General features: G+C 42.2%; 1 protein-coding gene across 1 annotated transcript in view; it reads left to right on the top strand.

The window, feature by feature from the left end:
- PKD2L1 (polycystin 2 like 1, transient receptor potential cation channel) overlaps positions 1–17235 on the top strand; it is a 43532-nt gene extending 26297 nt beyond the window's left edge. The window contains exons 5-15 of the mRNA XM_070945292.1: positions 719–943; positions 3084–3312; positions 4031–4201; positions 5570–5751; positions 8017–8137; positions 9310–9408; positions 11602–11723; positions 12275–12392; positions 13950–14086; positions 15218–15344; positions 17020–17235. Of these exons, the coding sequence (XP_070801393.1) occupies positions 719–943; positions 3084–3312; positions 4031–4201; positions 5570–5751; positions 8017–8137; positions 9310–9408; positions 11602–11723; positions 12275–12392; positions 13950–14086; positions 15218–15344; positions 17020–17235 (1747 nt within the window). The remainder of the gene's footprint in view (positions 1–718; positions 944–3083; positions 3313–4030; positions 4202–5569; positions 5752–8016; positions 8138–9309; positions 9409–11601; positions 11724–12274; positions 12393–13949; positions 14087–15217; positions 15345–17019) is intronic.
- The last annotated feature ends 5955 nt before the right edge of the window (positions 17236–23190 follow it).

Raw genomic sequence — 23190 nt, 5'->3', positions numbered from 1 at the left:
CAAAATAAATAGCCAAGGGAGAAAAGTTAATCCCTGTACTTCATATAGTATTTCAAGAATGCTGCTGATAGGCGGGGTGGGCTTCAAAAAGTTTAGCAAGGGGTTCAGTGCCCAGTTGCTGGGTGGACGTGGCCATGGTGGGCGTGACCTAGTCAGCCTCCTTCACCATGGCGGAGAGGGGTGTTTTTGCCCTCCCCGGGCTCCGGAGGCTTTCCTCTAGCCTGTGGGAAGGCGAAAATGGCCTCCCCAGGCTCCAGAGGCCTCTGGAAGCCAGAAACAGGCCCATTTCCAGCCTTCCTGAACTTCTGGTAGGCCCGTTTTTCACCATCCCCAAGCCCCTGTGCACGCCCTTCACTTACCTTCATCCAAAACCGACCGGGTGGGGACTCCTAGGAGGGGCGGGGTGGGGTGGGTGGGGCCAGCCAGGAGTGGAATTTGGGGGTTCTCCAAACTGCACAGAATCTTACCTAGAGGTTCTCCCAAACCCCTGCAAACCCCCAGCAGCCCAGCCCTGCTGATAGGTTACTAGTTAACTTAATTTCCTCAAACACAATATCATTCTCTATATCCATGAGACAGTTGAACAGTAGTTTTGTTCTTGGAGAGGAAATCATGGATGAAGCATGCAGCTCAACCTGAGCCAACTCAAGACATTGTGCATTTTCCTTTCACCAATTCTCACTCTCTTTTTTTCTCCATAATAACTTTTGTGGCGCAGGTGGCAATATTACACAGAGCAAGAACTCGATGGCTCTTCCCACTGGGGCAGATTAACAAGTTATAGTGGAGGAGGATATTATGTAGACCTCAAAATAACCCGGGAAGAAAGTGCCGAAACTCTGCAAATCTTGAAAGAAAATCTATGGCTGGATCGGGGCACCCGTGCTGTTTTTATGGACTTCTCCGTGTATAATGCCAACATCAACCTGTTCTGTGTGCTCAGGTAAGTGGCATTTGAACATGTCAGTTCTGGCTCATTCTTCTGAATTTTTCCTTGTCTTTATTTTTTTTTCTAGAATTTTTTTTATTAAGCCATTTTCATTCAGAAAATCAACTTTGTGATACTCCTGTATGATCCATAACATTTCTTACTCAGAAGCAAGAGTAAAATTAGTGATAAGTACCATGTTTCCCCAAAAATAAGACCCCGTCTTATATTTTTTTTAACCCCGAAATACATGCTTGGCCTTATTTTCAGGGATGTCTTATTACTTTGGGGCGTGTAGAGCAAGACGGGGCTCCTCTTGCCATCTTACCTGATTTCCAGCTCAGTCTCCCTAATCCTAAGCAGAGGAAATGGTGGGGACCAGCTGAGCAGGCATTTAAATATTTTCGGGGAGGGCTTATTTTCGGGGGGGCTTATTTCAGCGCATGCGCTCAAAAGCCCAATTGGGTTTATTATCAAGGGATGTCTTATTTTAGGGGAAATAGGGTAATAACCAGATAATATTTACATGGAAACAAGCCTAACTGAATATGTCATTCTTTTGATCAAAAAAAGATGGAGATCTTATTTCAATATGGCAATTCTTTTCAACCTTGGGAACTTTAAGATGTATGGACTTGGGAATTCTTGATGTTGACATCCATACATCTTAAAGTTCCCAAGGTTGAGAAAAACTGCAGTATACAATAGTGGCCAAAATTGTGGAAACCTTTTGGGAAAAGTTTTTTTTTTTTTTAATTTGATTTATATGCCGCCCTTCTCCGGAGACTCAGGGTGGCTTACAATGCATTAAGCAATAGCCTTCATTCTTTTGTATATTTTATACAAAGTCAGCTTATTGCCCCCACAAACTGGGTCCTCATTTCACCTACCTTAGAAAGGATGGAAGGTTGAGTCAACCTTGAGCCTTGGCGAGATTCGAACCAGCAGAAATTGCAGGCAGCTGTGTTAATAACAGGGTGCACTAAACCACTGTACTATCAAGGCTCTTTTTGAGGTTTGATGGCTAATAACACCACTTTTTGTTGTTGTTGTTGAGTTTCAAGATAATCCTATTCCACTGCTGGAATGGCCTGGGAATAGACCAGACCTTAATCCAATTGGAAATCTATGGAGCCAATTAAAGAAATGTGTTAATCAGAAGCGACCCAGCAATAAAACCCAGTTAATAGTAGCAATCATTCAATCTTGGTTTCACATTAGAACAGCTGCAGAACTAAAAGACTTGGTTCACTCCATGGGAAGACGTTGTAAGGCCGTAAATCATGCTAAAGGTTACCCAACTAAGTATTAACTGACATGGTGATAATTTTTGCATATCTCGTTTTTTCTATGGTGATAATTTTTGTGTATCTCATTTTTTCTACGTGTTTCACTTTTCTTCTTCATACTGTAACTGCTATTCTAATAGCAAATCCTTCCTAAAAGTTATTGAATTACATTCTTGATTAAATTATCTTTCCATTGATATATAGTTTTATGGTACTACTCCCAAAAAAAGTGGTGGTGTTAGCTAATATTAGAAAATACTAATTGTGGAAACCTTTCCCAAAAGGTTTCCACAATTTTGATCACTACTGTATGGAGGCCAAACCAACTCAGGAGAACCAGCCCCAGTCAAATGCTCTCTCCTTCTCCCTCCTTATACCCAATTCATACCTTGAAATGCTGAGATGGTCCTAAACCTGTAGTGCTGATGATGGCATAGAAATGGAGAAAAAGCAGTCCTAAGCCTACGTGAATAGCAGAGTATTGGAAACTGTGGAATGGTGAAATAAAATACTGTAAAGGTGGAATGGGGGAACTAGTGAGTGGATTTCTTGGCTGGTAGAAGTACAACGTGGCTGAACATCTTGATGTAACAGGAATACTACCAAATTATTAAATTTCAAAAATGGCTTTTCCTTATTTTGTTTTCTTCACTTTTGTGCAAAAGTGAATCACCAGTGTTATTGCAATTCCCCAGGGACTGTGGAAGAAATAAAACGTTAGTTTCCAAATAGATTAATCTTTCTATTTTAAATATTTCTATATATATCTAGTAGATGATTTTCCAACAGGAATATGCATATAAAAAGAATATTAGCCCTTGCTAATATTTATGGTATGTTTATACACCATCATCTCTGCTGCCTAGGTTGGTGGTGGAATTCCCGGCCACTGGGGGCGCCATTCCCTCATGGCAGATCCGGACTGTGAAACTCCTCCGGTATGTCAGCACTTGGGATTTCTTCATTGTCTCTTGTGAAATTGTCTTCTGCATCTTTATCTTCTATTATGTTGTGGAAGAAATCTTGGAACTGCACATTCACAGGCTTCAGTATTTCACCAGCATCTGGAACATTTTGGATATAGTGGTCATTTTGGTGAGATTTCCTCTATTTTTTTTTCTTTTAATGACCCAGTAATCCCTTGCGGGGTGGAGTCAGGGCAACTGAATGGAGCTGAGTGTTTACTGGCCGGATGCCCTTCCTGTCACCAATGCGGAGTTCTCAGTAGATATTTTCTTATCGTGCCCACAGAAAGATATATCTGTCAGCACTTCAACCTGCATTTACTCTAGTGCTGACATAAGAAGGAGAAGAGGGGGCAGTTGGCAAGAGGACGCTTGACTTCTCACCTACTTATTTTCCCTGAAGATAATATCCCCTAGGAGATGAGATGGGAGGGGGGACATTCCTGGGAGCTGAAATAGTAGATATGGGGAGAGTGATTTGGAAGATGGCCAATGAGATGCAGAGAATTGGGGAACGGAAAGGGAAGGCTTGGGGTCAGGAAGTCAGTGTTGGCTAAGCCACGATCGGGGACAGATTGTCATGCTTAGTAAAATGGAAGATTTTATCAAAGACTATTTGTTTGGAAATGCAATTTATTTTATTTGAGATGACATCGAACTGACAATATCTGCCTCTACCTAGGATCGAACACACAGTCTCCTGATGGTGAGGCAAGAACTCCACCTCTAGCCCTGTGCATTGGAATTCCACAGCAGAGATTTGGCAAGGGAAAGGAGGAGAGGGGGGAAGGGGAAGGAAACACTTTTACACCTTCTGCCCTTTCTATTGAATCTCACATTTTTCTCAGCTTTCTATTTTAGCCATTGGATTCCACATTTTTCGTACCATTGAAGTCAACAGGTTGATGGGGCAGCTGCTAAGAAACCCCAACATCTACGCAGACTTTGAGTTTTTGGCTTTTTGGCAAACCCAGTACAACAACATGAATGCTGTGAACTTGTTCTTTGCCTGGATCAAGGTATTTTTCATCCTTTGTCTCTCATCCCAATTTGAAAATGTAAGAATTGTCTACCCAGTAGGGAGATAACAGTAGGGATGTAGTGGCTCAGTGGCTAAGACACTGAGCTTGTCAATTGAAAGGTTGGCAGTTCAGCGGTTTGAATCCCTAGCGCCACGTAACAGGGTGAGCTCCCGTTACTTGTCCCAGCTTCTGCCAACCTAGCAATTCGAAAGCACGTAAAAAATGCAAGTAGAAAAACAGGGACCACCTTTGGTGGGAAGTTAATGGTGTACCGTGTGCCTTTGGCGTTTAGTCATGCCAGCCAGATGACCACGGAGACATCTTCGGACAGTGCTGGCTCTTCGGCTTTGAAATGGACATGAGCACCGCCCCCTAGAGTCAGGAATGACTAGTACATATGTGTGAGGGGAACCTTTCCCTTTAGGGAGATAAGGTGGCAATAAACGGTACTTGTTTATTGTTTTGATTTATACCCTGTTATTCCGTCCATAGAACACTCAAGGTGGCCAACAGTCTAAAATAAAAATAACCAGACAATTAAAACCAAATGAGAACAGTTAACATCATTTAATTGCACATTCTGTCTGAAGAGAAAGATCTCTTCCTTGAAAGTGCCAGGGCCAAATGTAATTCCTGAAGGAAGATAATTCATAGATGGGGAGTAATTCAATAGATGGCATTGGGAAAGTATTTCCACTCATTTCCCCCTTTTTTGGATTGCAGAACAATAAATGGGAAACAACCTGAGAATGTCAATTTATTTATATATGCCTTATCCCATTTCATGCAGAATACTGAATTTTTAAAGCCCAGATAGAGATTGAATTTCTTTAGTTTTCATCATCTATTCCAGGGGTGGGCTCCTGGGGGTTCACAGGGGTTCGGGAGAACCTCTAGCTAAGATTCTGTGCAGTTTGGAGAACCCCCAAATCCCACTCCTGGCTGGCCCCGCCCACCCTATCCCACCCCTCCCAGGAGTCCCCACGCAGCCCGTTTTGGATGCAGGTAAGTGCAGGGTGTGTGCAGAGGTCAAAAAATGAGCCTACCGGAAGTTTGGGAAGGCCAGAAACAGGCCTGTTTCCAGCCTCCAGAGGGCCTCCAGAGCCTGGGGAGGCTGTTTTCGTCCTCCCAGAGGCTCAAGGAAAGCTTCCAGAGCCCAGGGAAGGCAAAAATGCCCCTCCCCTCGCTGTGGTGCAGGAGGCCAACTAGGTCACACCCACCATGGCCATGCCCACCCAGCAACCAGGCAGAGAACCCCTTGCTAAAAAATTTTAAGCCCACCCCTGATCTATTCTAACCCAAACCTAAGACGTTGGTATGTTATATGATCCTTCATTGGCATTTATCTTTTCCTCTCCCATCCAGATATTCAAATATATTAGCTTTAACAAAACAATGACCCAGTTGTCCTCCACTCTTGCTCGATGCGCCAAGGACATCCTGGGTTTTGCCATCATGTTCTTCATTGTCTTTTTTGCCTACGCGCAACTGGGCTATCTCCTTTTTGGAACCCAAGTGGAAAACTTCAGCACCTTTGTTAAATGCATGTGAGTATCTCCCATTTCATCCTTTTCTTTTTTATTTCTCCTTCATGGCAAGGATCTCAGTCAGATCAGGGATGAAATTCAGCAGGTTCTCACAGGTTCTGGAGAACCGGTAGCGGACATTTTGAGTAGTTCGCAGAACTACAGAGAACTACAGAGGTGGGCAAATACCACCTCTGGCTGGCCCCAGTGTGGAGTGGGAATGGAGATTTTGCAATATCCTTCCCGCAGGAGTGGGGAGAGAATGGGGATTTTGCAGTATCCTTCCCCTGCCACGCCCACCAAGCCACACCACACCACCAAGCCACGCCCACAGAACCGGTAGTAAAAAAATTTGAATTCCACTACTGAGTCAGATCTTTATTATCCAGAAGGCCTGCTTAACTCTAATCTGAACTGATTATTCCCTATGAGGAGCTAAATTATCCTGGTCAGCTCTATTCTTTTTCTTTGAAATATGTTCTTTTCTTTTTTTGCTTTTTAACTTTAAACTGCCCAGAGTAGCTGGGCAGTCAAGTAGCACTGAAATTGAAATAATTAATACCTTAAGCCTTAGAGAGGTTTCATGTACCCATATTTTTCTTGAAACCCTCCAAAAACCCCAAACCCACAGATAATAAGAAATGTTTAAGCAACACCACAAAGCCTTCAGTCCTATTCCTCTGGCCCCAGACAGGACAAAAAGAACAAAAGAAAATGATTTCACACCCCTGACCAAAAATATCAGTAAAAGTTATAATAATGATCTGGTTATGTGAAATACATGATCCTTAAATTTCCTTAATGAGCTTGTCAGTTGAAAAGTCAGCAGTTCAGTGGTTCGAATCCCTAGTGCCATGTAACAGGGTGAGCTCCCGTTACTTGTCCCGGCTTCTGCCAACCTAGCAGTTCGAAAGCACGTAAAAAATGCAAGTAGAAAAATAGGGACCACCTTGGTGGGAAGGTAACAGTGTTCCGTGAGCCTTTGGCATTTAGTCATGCCGGCCACATGACTACGGAGACGCCTTCAGACACCGCTGGCTCTTCGGCTTTGAAACAGAGATGAGCACCACCCCCTAGAGTCGGGAACGACTAGCACATATGTACAAGGGGAACCTTTACCTTTACCTTTAATGTTTCCTGGCTTCAACCCCTTCTTCTTAAACTGATTCCCCAATGGATCCACAACCACTTCAGTTTAGACGTTGCAAGATTGGTAATATATACTGTATTCTATGAACCCAATTAGAAGTCTAGTTGCAGGATTTGTGCGAATAGAAGACCTGCTGATCCAGGTGAGTTTTCAAGTCTCTATTAGATGATTGAGAGGAATCTAATTCCCTTTCCCCATTTCCATTTTCTTACTTCTTCCTCCACCTTTGCCATGCCATCTGGTCTTTCAGAGGAGAATGTATCACGGAGCTGGCAGCCAGGATGCTTCAACTCATAGTTCACCTGTCCTTCCACTTCTTCCTACAAAAGGAGCTGTGAAAGGTGGCCAGTCCTTAATTTTAGAAGTGAAATATATTACAATTAAATAGATAGTGTTAGTGTCAACAGTTAGTCAGGAGTGGGATTCAGCCGATTTGGACCGGTTCAGGCAAACCAGATGTTAATTTTAATCTGGTTTGCCAAACTGGTAGTTGCAAGGACTGGCTGACCCCGCCCACCTCTCCCAGGAGTATCCACGTGGCCCATTTTGGATGCCAGGTAAGTGCAGGGCCCACCCGGAGGCCTACTGGAAGTCCGGAATGGGCCTACTGGAAGTCCAGAAATGGGCTCGTTTCTGGCCTCCGAAGGGTCTCCAGAGCCTGGGGGGAGGCTGTTTTCACCCTCCTGGAGGCTCAAGGAAAGCCTCCGGAGTCTGGGGAGGGTGAAAACACACACACATACACCCCATAGTGCAGGAAGACTAGGCCATGTCCCCATGGCCACGCCCACCGAGCAACCAGGCACAGAACCGGTTGCTAAAATTTTTCAATCCCACCCCTGGTGTTAGTAATATCCATGCTAAGATCCCGTTTCCTATCAGCCACATGATCCACCGGGGGTGGTGGGGATGTCATCGATAAAGTCTCAGGAAGAATTCTAGAGACACCACTTTCTGCATGAGTTTCCTTCAGTGTTTAATGGGTTCATAGTAATATATGGAGATCTAACTCAACAACTTAATTCGGTATTTCAGAAAGAAGAGGGACAAATAGTTTTGCTTATCTAAATCCTTCCATCTCAGCAAGGCTCTTTTCCTGAAAATCATTTTGCAAACTCATTCCTTTTTCCATTCTATAGCTTCACACAATTTCGCATCATTCTTGGCGATTTTGACTATAACGCTATTGACAATGCCAACAGAATCTTGGGACCCATATATTTCGTCACTTACGTCTTCTTCGTCTTCTTTGTGCTATTGGTAAGTTGATTTTGTTTGAATGGATTTAAAGGAAGGTAGGTTTCGGATGAAGAGCAGGAAAAAAAACTAATGATAAAAGCAGTTTTAGGGTGAGACAGCTATTGAGGTAAATATGGATCACTCTTAGTGTGTTCATGAGGGACACGGTGGCTCAGTGGCTAAGACGCTGAGCCTGTCGATCGAAAGGTTGGCAGTTCAGCAGTTTGAATCCCTAGTGCCGCATAACGGGGTGAGCTACTTGTCCCAGGTTCGGTCAACCTAGCAGTTTGAAAGCACATAAAAAATGCAAGTAGAAAAATAGGGACCACCTTTGGTGGGAAGGTAACAGCATTCCGTGTGCCTTTGGTGTTTAGTCATGCCGGCCACATGACCACGGAGACATCGTCGGACAGCGGTGGCTCTTCGGCTTTGAAACAGAGATGAGCACCACCCCCTAGAGTCAGGAACGACTAGCACATATGTGCAATGGGAACCTTTACCTTTACTTTTAGTGTGTTCAGCAATAACAGTAAGCACAGAACTCAGATATTTTAATGCCCTCTTCAACTGTATGATCCTTTGATGAATATTTATCCCTCTGAAACATATAATTCTAACAAAAAAAAAAAGAAAGAAAGAAATTCCTAGTTTTTCATATAAAATCTTTTCCCTAGTTTTCAAAAAGTGAAATAATAAAACAGAGGGGGTGGGAAAGTAGCTTTGTTTTGGAATTTGCATCAATTATTGAAGTATAATAATTCGTTTCAATTCTTCAAATCACGTAAAAGCCACAAGTACAGAGCAGATCCCACCACCCCCTACTTCATTTACTTCAGAAATCCAGCAGGTTCTGACAGGTTCTGGAGAACCAGTAGCAGAAATTTTGAGCAGTTCGGAGAACCGGCAAATACCACCTCTGGCTGGCCCCAGAGTGGGGTGGGAATGGAGATTTTGCAATATCCTTCCCCCAAGAATGAGGAGGGAATGGAGATTTTGCTATATCCTTCCCCTGCCACGCCCACCAACCCATGCCCACCAAGCCACATGATACCCACCAAGCCTTGCCCCCAGAACCGGGAGTAAAAAAAATTGGATTTCACCACTGCCTTACTTCTGCACATAAAGCACCATTCAGAAGAGCGGATTTTTAATTTCAAAATAATCTGCATTGTATTTTTTTTTCTTTTCTACAGAACATGTTTCTGGCTATTATAAATGACACCTACTCAGAAGTAAAAGAGGAACTTTCAAACCAGAAGAATGAACTGCAGCTATCAGACATCCTGAAACAGGTAGTTCATTCGTGTATATACCTTTATTTCGTCTATTATGAATGAAGTTGTTTTTGAATTAATGTTTGCTACGGAGCACCTCCAGAAACACTTTGGGAATTTCCATTTCCATGGCAACAGTATGGTGCAACCCTCGGGGGGGGGAGGTTTTCCAACCTGTAATAAAAGCTTCTCTGGTGTTTTGCCTTCACCCATAGTGAAAGCCAGTCATTCCAGAGGTGGTATTCAGCAGGTTCTGACCAGTTCTGGAGAACCGGTAGCGGAAACTTTGAGTAGTTCACCTATAAAGCCCTTCATGGCTTAGGCCCGGGGTACTTGCAGGACCATCTCCAGGCGTTCTCCCATCGTCCTGTGCGCTCTCACAGAGTCGGCCTCCTCAGGGTGCCGTCGGCCAAACAATGTCGGCTGACGACCCCCAGGGGGAGGGCGTTCTCTGTGGGAGCCCCGACCCTCTGGAATGGATTGCCCACTGAGCTCAGAACAGCCCCCGACCTTCTTTCCTTCCGTCGCGAGCTGAAGACGTGGCTCTTCCGCCAATTAAACTGATCCGTTTGGGGGTACACTGGTATAATTTTAAATCGTTTTTAATTGGGTTACTGATTTTAATTTGGTATTGTATTGTGATTTGTATTGAAGTTGTCATTTTGTAAGCCGCCTTGAGTCCCTAGGGAGAAAGGCGGCATATAAATCGCAATAAATAAATAAATAAATAAATAAATAGTTCGGAGAACCGATAAATACCTCTGACTGGCCCCGCCCCCATCTATTCTCTCCGGAGTCCCAGCTGATCGGGAGGAAATGGGGATTTTGCAGTAACCTTCCCCTGTCACGCCCACCAAGCCACGCCCACCAAGCCATGCCCACAGAACCAGTAGTAAAAATTTTTGAATCCCACCACTGAGTCATTCCAGTGGCCCATATCAATACAGAAGTGAATCACAGGCTGTCCTTAACTTACGACCACAATTGGAACTAGAATTTCCATTGCTAACTAAGCAAGTCGGCTGTTATGTGAGCTGTGCCTGTTTTTACAACCATTTTGCCATGGTTGATAAATGAATCACTGCCGTTATGTGAATCACATAGTCATTGAGTGACTCCAGCTTCCCCCCACTGACTTTGCTTGTTGGAAGCCAGCTGACCAGGTCACAAATGATGACTACATTCATGGGAGGTTGCAAACATAGTAAATACGGGCCAGTATCCAACCAGCCGAATTCTGAAAAGGTGACCATGGGGATGCTGTGAGGTTATAGGTTTGATTGTATGTCACTTCTTTCAATGCCATTGTAACTTTGAATGGTTACTAGATGAAAAGTTGTAAGTAAAGAGTTACCTGTACTTTATACAAACATAGTTACAGTAGTGGCCAAAATTGTGGAAACCTTTTGGGAAAAGTGTATGTTTGAGGTTTGATGGCTAATAACACCACTTTTTTTTTTTCTTGGAGTTTCAAGATAATCCTATTCCACTGTTGGAATGGCCTGGGATTAGCCCAGACCTTATCCCAATTGAAAAACTATGGAGCCGACTAAAAAAACTTGTTAGTCAGAAGCGACCCAGCAATAAAACCCAGTTAATAGAAGCAACCATTCAATCTTGGTTTCACATTAGAACAGCTGCAGAACTAAAAGACTTAGTTCACTCCATGGGAAGACACTATAAGGCCGTAATTCATGCTAAAGGTTACCCAACTAACTATTAACTGACATGGTGATAATTTTTGTATATCTCATTTTTTTTCTATGTGTTTCACTTTTCTTCTTTATACTGTAACTGCTATTCTAATAGCAAACCCTCCATAAAAATTATTGCATTACATTCTTGATTAAATTATCTTTCCATTGATATATAATTTTATGGTACTACTCCAAAAAAAGGGGGGGGTGTTATTAGCTAGTTTTAGAAAATACACTTTTCCCAAAAGGTTTCCACAATTTTGGCCACTACTATATATAAAAGTGACCATACTATCAGTTTCTTTCCAACATTTGTGACTATGCCTAATTCAAGTAATTTCAGAAAAAGTGTAGGGGCAAGTGAAAGCCATAGAAAGGAATTTGTGAATTAAGTCCTCAGCTGGGCTTTCGGTCATTGTGCAGCCTGTCCCAGTATTTGCTAATCTTGTGTCTTATGATGGCCACAGTATAAAACAATGAAGATAACTTTCTTTTGCATTATTTGTAACTCTAGGGCTATAACCGGACACTGATGAAGCTGAAGCTGAAAAAAGACCGAATCTCTGATGTGCAGAAAGCTTTGCAGAAAGGAACCAAAGAGCTGGAATATGAAGACTTTAAGAACAGTTTGAGAGAGTAAGCTGTCAGGATTCCGACCGATGCCCTAATTAAATCATGAGCCTTAAGCCAAGCTTTAAAAGAAATCCAATTATTTATTAGGAGCTTCATGTTGCCAACTCTGACCTCACATAATTTACGGCCCAGGCCTGACCCTGATCCCCCCTCCCCCCAGGGTGTGTCATCAGTTATTTTCGCCAACAAAGCAATTTCACGGATTGTAGAGATCACTCCCCTCCGGCCACTGTGGGTAACCCCGGGAGACAGCCTTGACAGAGATATGTCTGGAACATACTTTTGTTTTTGGCTGCTGGGCTTCTTTGCCATAGCTGCAAGTTCGTTTTCCCATCCCCATTGCCTATGGCAACTTGAGAGCAGGCCAGGGATGCTTTGCAAGTTGACATTAGCATCTTTCCAATGAAATTCACAAATATCTCTCATTAGACCATCATACCAGTCAAGCAGTGTGCTTCCTTATCAACCTGGCTATTTATGCATTAAGTGTTACATTTTCAGATTTCGTGTTCACTCTTCTGTCTGTTCCCCATCCTTACCCCCAACTTCTTCAGGCTGGGTCATGCAGAACATGAAATCACAGCAGCCTTTGCAAAATTTGATAAAGATGGTAACCAGATCCTTGACGAAGAAGAGCAGAAGAGAATGCGGAATGATCTGGAGGAGAAGAAAGTAAGGGGAAAGATGATCTGTGATGGAATATAATGAGGAGGTGGATCACCAGGAGGGAGGGAGTTATTCCAGAGGAGTAAGAGGCAACTTGGCCAAGGTCAGGGGTGGGATTCAGCTGGTTTGGACCGGTTTGGGCTAACCAGATGCTAATTTTACATCTGGTTCGCCAAACCGGTAGTTGCAAGGACTGGCTGGCAATGCCCACCCCACGCCTCCCCTCCCAGGAGTCTCCATGGGGCCCGTTTTGGATGCCAGTTAAGTGCAGCGCCCGCATGGAGGCTCTGGGAGGGCGAAAAACAGGTCTTCCAGAAGCTCGAGGAAAGCCTCCGGAGCCTGGGGAGGATGAAAACGCCCCCTGCGATGGTGTAGGAGGCTGAGTAGGCCACGCCCACCATGGCCACGCCCATCCAGCAACTGGGCAGAGAACCGGTCGCTAAAATTTTTGAATTCCACCCGTGGCCCAGGTATCATGTGTAGGAGAAAAAGGGTGAAGGCAGCCCCTCCCGAATAGTTCAGAGAGTATATTGTAGATCCAGATAAGTAGAGTCCTCAGGTTGGCAAAGTTTTTTCTATGGGTATGGAACAATAAGGAATTCAGATTGGAAGGACCCCTCATGTCATTATTAGTTTTGAGCCTGACATCTGGTTTGTACACACTGTTTAAACTTTAATGGATTGACCTGATGTTCCATGGTCTGAATTAAGAAATACCTTATGGGTAGGACTCATGCCATATAATGATTTCTCTATCTTGGGCTTTTCGCATTTAGTAAGAAAAGGGAGAAAGCTGAGTGTAATTCATTTTTAAGTTAATTAATACTTTCTGAAGCAATATGCAAACCAATATTCAATTATTCTTCACCTCTATTATAGCAATAGCACTTAGACTTATATACCGCTTCATGGTGCTTTTACAGCCCTCTCTAAGTGGTTTACAGAGTCAGCCTATTGCCCCCAACAATCTGGGTCCTCATTTTACTGACCTCGGAAGGATGGAAGGCTGAGTCAACCTTGAGCCGGTGAGATTTGACCTGCCAAACTGCAGCTAGCAGTCAGTGAAGTTGCCTGCAGTGCTGCACTCTAACCACTGCGCCACCTCGGCTCTTATACTATACTTTTCTCCCTGACAACAAAAATAGAAATATGACAAACTATATAGAGAAAATGCATATATTAGTATTACATGTGAAAATGCATTTTACTCTGGAGTTTTTGATGCTCATATTAGGAATAATATGTATAATATGCATATTCTGATCAATATGGGTGAAATGCATATGGACTTGTGACAACTGTGGACAGTTCTATTGCACAATAAATAAGTTATAACATCTGGAGCAGTTATTGAGAAGACCCCACTACAGATAGGAGTTTCAGGATCAAATACAAGGTTGCTATGGCACAAATTTGTTAACTGCACAGAGAATTAAAATGACCCTCGTAAGGTATGTAATAAATCCAGTGGAAGAAAATACACGAATCCATGTCTGCAAGATTTTAAATGTTTACAGTGAAATCTCATTAAGATTAAATAACTGATTAAATTTTGTTCCTCAGGTCGCTCTGAATGAAGAAATCGAAAATTTGGGGAAATCCTTCAAGGACAACACTTTAGACAATACTCTTGGTTTTGCAGAGGCGAAGAATAATCAAGCAAACAAAACCAGCCGAATTTCTGAGGAAGAATTCCAAATGTATGTAGTATTTCATTTGATCTTACCAATAACCAAATACATATCAAAATATACAGGTAAAATTCATGGACACTAAAGGAAATTTTAAAGTTTACTAACAAACACACACAAATATCTACAGTACACGTGAAGACCAACAAATCTGCTAATGTTGATTAATAAATATGAAACTTGTTTCATTGGCAGAGTACAATTAAGCAAGGTGGTAGGTTTTAGCTTTCCAGCTGAACAAGTAAGTTGTTTATGAAGTGTTAGGTGTGGGATTATGAGAGTACTCTAACCACTGTGCCACCGAGGCCCTTCAAATAGGAAGTTTATAGTACTGTCTTCTCTTTTATTCTCCCTGCTCTTTGTTCAGGAAACTTCTTAATTTCAGGATCTTCCATGCCTTTGTTCAAGGCACAAAAGGACATAGCTCGTCTTCCCTGATTCAATGTATTGCTTTGTATTCCCTGAAATGGAGCTTTTTCTTTTTTATTTAAAACTAGCTGGTAACCTGGCGTTGCCCGGGTATTTATAGACGTCAAAGCCTTTGTCTGATAGGGAGCTATTGAGAGGAGCCTTTCTTCCTCCTACTCCCATGCCCATCATCCCTGCCCTCTCCCTTCCCCCTCCCATGAGCTCCCCTTTCCTGCCCTGTCTACGTTCCTGGCACTTTGTCCCATCAGGCGCTTCCCCATTGCTCCACTGGAGGGAGAACGTCACAGCTGCCTTTCCAGAGGAAGCTGTGAAGGAACTGACATTACAAACAATTGCTGCTCTAGGACGCCACACTCACTCTCCTTAACGGCCCAGGCTCTCCCTTCCCCCTCCCATGACATCACAAACAATTGCCACTCTAGGACGCCGCCACACTCGCTCTCCTTAATGGCTCAGGCGTTCCACAGTTATGCTGGAACATACACACACTGACACACACACACCAGGGGTGTCTTACCCCCACAGTATTTGTTTCTGGATAGTAAGTCATCTGTGTACCAAGTTTGGTTGAAATTGCTTGAGGCGTTCCAGAGTTATGCTGGAACATACATACATAAAGCCTTTTTTTATGTAGATAAGATTGTAAACCACTTCCATTAATTCATGCTGAAATTATATCCCTACTATCGCTCTCTCTCTTCCCCTCAACAGACTCCTGCGGCGAGTGCTAAAGTTGGAGACTTCTGTTGGTGGCATCATATCCAAGACAGAAGCCTTGGTAGTTAAATTGGAAGACCTTGAAAGGAACAAAATGAAGAAAAAAGACTGGGTATCTGAGGTATGTCAGCAGACTCTCAGGAATGGCTTGGAGATGGTCTATATAAGCAGGAGTGTCCAACTTTGGCAACTTTAAGACTTGTGGACTTCAATTCCCAGAATTTCCCAGCCAACATGGGGAATTCCTCAGGCAATTCTGGAAGTCCAAAAGTGTTAAAGTTGCCAAGGCTGGACACCCCTGGCCTATAGCATGATAGGGAGTTATTTCTTCCCCAGTAATTTAGAGAAATGTTTCTCAATCGTGGCCACTTCAAGATGGGTGGATTTCTGCTTCCAAAATTCCCCATGTCAGCTAGGGAATTTGAAGAGTTGGTCTACATAACTTTAAGTGGCCAAGGTTGAGAAACACTGTTTACAGCACCTTATGGAGGCATCATAAAACCGACTCCCATCACTATTAAATCAGCACTTTGGTTGGATGATGTTAGGAATGCTCTAAATATGACATTTATACTTAGAAAAAAATAAATGACATGAAATGAAATCTGAAAGAAGTTCATAAGGATAACGTTTTGTTGCATACAACTGTGCTTTACCAAACAAATTCAAGAGCTTAAACCAAGGAAAACAAAAACCACGTTCTAAAAATATCTACAATCAAACAATATATGTAAATTTATTTTAAAAAGACAATTCAATTTCCATATTTGTCACATGAATGTGAAAGATGTGCATTAAGTGGTACTATTTGTATAGTAAAAATTAAATGACTAAAATGGTGAATGGGATAATTAAAAAACAAAATGGGACCCAGGGGTGAAATGCTCCTGGTTTGGACCGGTTCGACGGTTCAGAGAACTGGTAGCAATGGTGGCGTGAGAGTCCGCCCACCCACCTTCCTGGTTTTAACCAGGAAGTAATGTGTTTTTTGCCCTCTGCGCATGCACAGAAGGTTATGTGAATGCGCAGAGGGTCCGTGCACACAGTGCATACACTTCAGAACCAGTAAGGAAGGTAAGTAGATTTCACCCCTGCCCAGACCCAAATGTCTAGGGAAAAGCCTGCAAGAAATAGATACTTTTCTATATTTTTATGACATTCCTTTGTATGAATTCACTGGATGTAACCAGATCTCACATCTACAATTCCCAGACCAATAAAGGAATCTGTACTGAATTTGGGTATCAGAAATTATTTAGCATTTTTCTTTTGACATTTGTTGGCACTCAGTTCATTTATGCCATTTACTTTCCCCCTGAAATTCCAAGACACTACACTCAATATACCCCAAAAGCTGACAGAGCAATGCAAATAGCCGATTGCCACCCTAGATAAAAGAAAATTTCTTGCTTTTGGAACAATCACTTAGTCCAGGGGTGAAATCCAGCAGGTTGTGACAGGTTCTGGAGAACCGGTAGCGGAAATTTTGAGTAGTTCGGAGAACCGGCAAATACCATCTTTGGCTGGTCCCAGAGTGGGGTGGGAATGGAGATTTTGCAATATCCTTCCCCCAGGAGTGGGGAGGGAATGGGGATTTTGCAGTATCTTTCCCCAGGAGTGGGGTGGGAATGGAGATTTTGCAGTATTTTTCCCCTGCCACACCCACCAAGCCATGCCCACCATGCCATACCATGCCCACCAAGCCACGCCCACAGAACCGGTAGTAAAAAATTGAATTTCACCACTGGCTTAGTCTATCCTTCATCACAGTGTCTTTTCCCTCCCCTTACTTGCAGGGAGACCAGGTGATTCAAGAAAATCTGGCTCTACAGACTGCCGAACGTATTGTTGCAGAAGAAAGTGGATTGGAAGCAGCCCACGTGCAGGAGAATTATATCAGTGTGAACTCTCTGAATAGGAGTCAGGGGGTCTACCCCCTTCTGTCCAGATTAGACCTATTAAACTCTCAAACTCCCAAGACCATCCAGTTCAAATCTAACAGGAACTTCTAGCTTATTCCTGAATACATGCAGCATTAATTACCCTTGCTTTTTCACTATATTTAGACCAGTAAAGTATTTAATCATGTTTTCATCCAGCCTCTAGGAATATATTTGCTCCTTTCTTTACAAAAAGGAGCTTTTGGGGTAGGGACCCCATTCATGTCAGAATTGAGTGGGTGAGCGGCTCTTTTAACCTCTTTCTAAACTCTACTAGTCTTATTGTTGGGTAATTGATACAGAAGGGACAAAGCAGAAGGATCTTGGCATATTTATCTACAGTATTTGGCCCAGCAGTGAAATCCGGCCAGATCTATCTGGCTCACGCGAGGTGGTAGGGCCGGCGGCGGGAGGCTCCGCCCACCCGCTGGGACGTCATTGTGTCCTGTTTTTGACCCTCTGCACATGCAGAGAAGGCTCTGCGTATGCGCAGAAGAGGCGTGTGTGAGTGTAGCGAGCGGGCGCGCACGCTCACATTTCCAATCCGGTAGTGAAGACAAGTGCATTTCACCGCTGATTTGGCCATATACGAACAAATGAAATTAAAAAGGAAACATTCTCTCTGTTTTAAAATTTGTATTCCATTGATTTTAAATCACCAACTGGACTCAAATTTTGCATTAGGTTTTAAAGGTTTCACAGTAATCCCTGTATTTGGCATTGTCAGAATTTGCAGGAATTTTTCTGCACAGGTTTCACTTCTTGTAGGAAAACCCAGTCCAGATTAGAAATTGTAATTAGCTGGTATATTATTGTTACACCAATAGTGCTAGGATTCAAATATTCAAGTGACAATTCTGAAACCTGGCTAAAGATCTGCATGATGATTAACAAATTTAAATGGTCTGATTTATAGATAAGAAAGTAATATAATATATATATTATTATTATATTATTATAGTATAATATATATATGTACTATATATTATTTTCTGATAATGTAGTCAGTAGATTTTGACCATGGTAAAATGTCAACATTCCTGCAGTATAATAAATATAAAGATTGGTATGTATCATAGACACTAAAAATTAAAAAAAAGTCAGTCAGTAGGTAAGGATAATATGCACAACCATTAACAAAACATGTTGCCTTCTGTGGCTGAAGATTCCTGCCAGTTATTCAGATGACAAAGTACATGCAGCTATTATTTTCACACGGTGTACACAGGATTGCAATCCACTGCCTTAGATGCATTCTTGACTATTAAATCACCTTCTCCGTGTCTAGTTATCTTATAAATGTCCTGAAATAGAAGTGCAAGTATTTTTTAATGTCCAGGCAATGCATCAATCCATTATATGCTAGGCATTGTTAATCTTTAACCTGCCGTCTTTGGCAGATTTCAGAAGCAAAGCAAGGCTAGACCAGGGGTATCAAACCCAAGGCCCGTGGGCCAGATCCGGCCCGCACGGTGCTTAGATCTGGCCCACCGGCCTACCCTGGAAACAGTAAACTGGCCCGTGGTGTCTCTGCCAGTGAAAACGGAGCTTGGGAGGGCCACACGTGGCTCTCCCGTGTTCCATTTTCGGCCGGGACAGCCTCCTGCAGCCCTCAGCCAGTGAAAACGGAGCTTGGGAGGGCCACACGTGGCCAAAAATGGAGCCTCAATGAGTGATGTCAAGCTGGCCATGCCCCCTCCCCCGAGGTCAAACCCAACCCTGATGCGGTCCTGAACGAAATTGAGTTTGACACCCCTGGGCTAAGTTAGTGCTTGGTTAACCTGGAATTATAGAATGTGGGCTAGACTAGGCAATTGAAAGAGCACCCAAGAAAAAGCACTTCCATGCGTTGTATAGATTTGCTATTTGTCCTGACCTAGTGAAGCCCCATTTAGTCCTGCTTGGATAGATCCTTTGTCATTTATGTAAAATGATATGACAAACCCTACGGCATTTAGTAAAGGAACTAGATTCAATAATGCCACATTATTCCATCTCTGCTATACCGTAGTAGTTCTTGTTGATCAAGACAGTCTCCTCAAGCCAGCGAAGCAGTAATTCTGAAGAACCTTTTCCTGTGTGACTATTGTTGGTTGGTACAATCGTCTGCGTTTTCGTTGTGACTTCTTGCATTAGTGCAGCAATATTGTGCCTCTACTGATAATGTATCATGCACCTTGAAAAAATGGAAACATTTTTCAGGGAAGAACATTGTTTTGTACTTTTTCTCCTCACACAAGGGAAGAAAACTCAAAAGATTAGGGAGCCTGTGGGTGTTACTAAAGGTCACGATCTTGGCGGGAGGATGAATGCACTACTGTTTTGCAGACAACACTCATCCATCACTTCCATTTTCTTGTGTGATAACTTTTCTTGTTCAGACAATGAGGGAGATAGCTTCTGCAGAATAGGTTTATTGTACATACTGTACTTTCTGCTTTATTAAATAAATAAGGTAACAATGATGCCAATCTAACAAATGTCAGTCATCTTTCAGTATTATAGAAGTGTTAGCAAGCTATATGATCTGAATGAACAATTGGCAATGTGGTATCCTTGTGAAGTATGCATGAATTCCTGATTGTTTGACAAATTGGAAATACAGTACTTCAGCCGGTTCTATCCGGTTCGGGCAAACAGGTAGCGGCGGCTGCGGGAAGCTCTGTCCACCCACCCAGATGTCATCATGTCCAATTTTTGACCCTCTGGACATGCATGGACGGCTCTGTGCATGCACGGAGGTGGCGCGTGCGAGCAATGTGCACGCTCACATTTGCGAACTGATAGTGAAGGTAAGTGAATCCCACCCCTGGTACAACCGATATATACTTGACAGGAGTTGTACAGTCGTGTTGACAATTTTATATATTTTGGCCAAAATATGGCCATAGTAAAAGGCCAGACTATGTAAATTAATGTTTTTAGTTCCTGATTTGAATAATCTGCAGCAAAGTGAAAAAAGCAAATACTGTTAAGTTTTTATCAACGCTCTTGAGGTATCCACAATCTTGCAAAACATTTTATTATAAGTTTTGGATGGCAGTTTCTGAAAACAAATTGTATTTTCAAAGATGTGCGAAATAGAGCTGATGATTATCTTTAATTACTCTGCCATCCATCGGGACACAGATTCTGCGAAGCATCATCTTCCCCAGGAAAATCTAAAGTTATCTTCCTACCTAACAATTTTCTCCTTCAGATGTAAGAGGAGACAAGAAATCAATTACTATGGACTCGATGCTAATGATTACAAAAAAGGCAGTTCATAGAAGAAAATGTAGTAAAATCTTTGGAGGAATTACTGATCTTAAGGGAAGTTGTACAGGCAAACACTTGGTTGCATTTTAATAAATTCAGTGTAATATAGGTAAGATTCCAAGACCAGAAGCTAATGGGAAAAGGAACTGAAGATATATTTAATTTAATTTAATTTAATTTCCAATTTATATACCGCCCTTCTCCCTGAGGACTCAGGGCGGTGTACAGCCAAGATAAAAAACATAGAATACAAATATTAAAACATTTAAAAATATATATAAATTTGGCCCGAAGTTAAGAATCACAAACTAATTAAAAGAATTTAAAAATTTGTTCTAAGCCAACCCGGCTTGCTGAAAAAGATAGGTTTTCAGGGAACGACGGAAGGCATTGAGGTCATGGATTCTTCTTATCTCCGGGGGCAACTGATTCCAGAGGGTGGGAGCCCCCACAGAGAAGGCCCTCCCCCTGGGGCCCACCAGCCTACATTGTTTGGCTGATGGCACCCTGAGGAAACCAGAGCTGTGGAGTCGGGAGATAAATGTTCCGACTCCGACTCCGACTCCGACTCCTCAGTTTTTTGTACTTCCGACTCCGACTCCGACTCCGACTCCCCGACTCCGACTCCTCTGTATTAATATGCGAATGTATTTTATACATTCCTTGAAGGAAAGAAAGGCAACATACATGTCATTACCACAGGACTACTGGCTGGGAAGCCAACAGTCTACTGTATTGAACAGTTTAAGCAAAAGACAAACACAATGAAAACAACAAAGTTTTATTAATTTTTTTTTATTAATTTAATTAATCAAGTTGCTGGATAGTAGCAGCAGGCATAAACATCAGGAACAGGAACTTTACCAGTTCAAAAATACAAACCACATTATTTGGTTGTTTTAGAACAAAAACAAAGCTTATCTATATGAACCAAAAACAAAATCTGTAAAACCTAGAAATGGTTTATATTAATCTTGAAATGTAGTTATAGGCTTAGCAAATGCAAATCAATTCAATGTAGAGTTCTAAGGAAGAGAATTGCCTCTGCCAGATCCTCTTTCATAGAGGCTCTTAAGTCAGACTTTATTATTTTTAGGGCTGAAAATAATCTTTCGACACTGACTTGGGTGGGTGGCATTGCAGTAACTATTCTGGCCACATCACTAACGATCTCTGGATAAACAAGGATGGCTTCTTCAACAGTAAGTTTTGATGAGCGATCATACTTTTCAACTTCTTTTAGTGCTTTATAAAACTCCTGTTGGAATTTTTTTATTTGGACATTTACTGGTTCTGTAACGCTTATGTGACGTCGCTTTCCTTTAGCAACTTCCATTTTGTCTAAGAAGGAATCAAAGTCTAATTCTTCGTTTGAAGAAGATGATTCTGAGTTACCACTATTGCTTAAAAGAACTCCATCCTCCTGTGGAGGTATTTCAGGTCGTAATCCCTTCATGCGAACTGCTACATCATAGAGGGCCTTTTTCCCAGTAGCAATCTGTTTACTGTTCAATAAAAGTCGGCTCATTGGGTTGACATAAATAGCCGCTAACAAGATTTCATTTTCCAGCAAAAGACTCTCTCTTTTCATCATTGAAGATGCAATGCCCTCAGCTATTAACCCTCCATTTTTGTTCAGGCGATATAACAGGCTCTTCCATTCCAAGAGGAATTTACCCGGGGTTAGATCATCACATTGCAACCTCTTGGTGACAGTGAAGGGGTGAGAAAGAAGGTTCTCCAGCTCTTTTGTTTGTGTCCACTGGCTTGCAGTTAATGCAAGATTTTCATTGTCCATTTCTTCTATGAAGTCTTTAAGTTCAAGCAAACGCTTCACCATTAAATAAGTGCTTCCCCAGCGAGTTGTTTGATCCAAAATGGCTCCTTTTCCTGCACGTCTTTTCAAAATTGCATCTGTTTTTGGGGCCCTGGCTGCAACAGTTACTTGCCGTAATTTGCCAATTAATGTAGCTGCATGGCGATCTTTTAATCCATCTCTTATGGCAAGTTGCAGTGTATGAACAGCACATCGCATATGATGAATAGTAGCAAGCTTCAATGCTTCTTCAACAAAGTTGTCTAAAAAAATGTCAGCATTCTCTTCAGTTTCTAAACTTTCTCTAATACTTGCAGAGCTGTCTTCCTCTAAGTCTAATATCTGTTTGATACCTTCTTCATCTGCCTTCATCTTCTCAATTGTGCTCAACATGTTAGAAGCGTTATCTGTCACAACACATAAAATCTGTTCCTTTTTAATTTCAAAATCTTCTAGAACACCCTCCACTAACTTCTGAAGGTAATCACTGGTGTGATGTGCCTGAGTGTCCTTTACTCCGAGGGTCCGTGTTATTGTTTTGTTATTTTCATCCACAAATCTAACATTAATAGCGAAATAATTGACTCTGTGACGTGTGCATGCATCCATTTTAAGGAAGACAAAACGTCCTTTCATAACTTTCTGTAGTTCTTCCTTTTTACATTTGGCCTCCTCAATTATAAGTTTCCTTATACTTTCTCTTTCCAGAGAAACACCAAGTTTTTTTGCCATTTCTCCATTTAGGCCTAAAAAGGCTGTCTGTGAAAAGAAGGATAGTGGTACACTATTCTTTACTACCATTTCAATAATGTGGTGTTTGAATTTTTCTGGTGTCATCCTTATGGTAACTTTGTCAGATATAAAGAATTTTCTTATTTGTGATTGTTCTCCAGTAGATTTCTGAACGTTTTTTGTCACAGAAGTAGATGCAATGTTTTCATTGCTATCTTTCT

The sequence above is a fragment of the Pituophis catenifer genome, unplaced genomic scaffold (assembly GCF_029215685.1).
Source record: "Pituophis catenifer annectens isolate HBS135680 unplaced genomic scaffold, rPitCat1.0.hap2 SCAF_6, whole genome shotgun sequence".
Classification (NCBI taxonomy): domain Eukaryota; kingdom Metazoa; phylum Chordata; class Lepidosauria; order Squamata; family Colubridae; genus Pituophis; species Pituophis catenifer.
The sequence above is the reverse complement of the archived record's forward strand: the minus strand, read 5'-3'. Positions and strand labels throughout refer to the sequence as shown.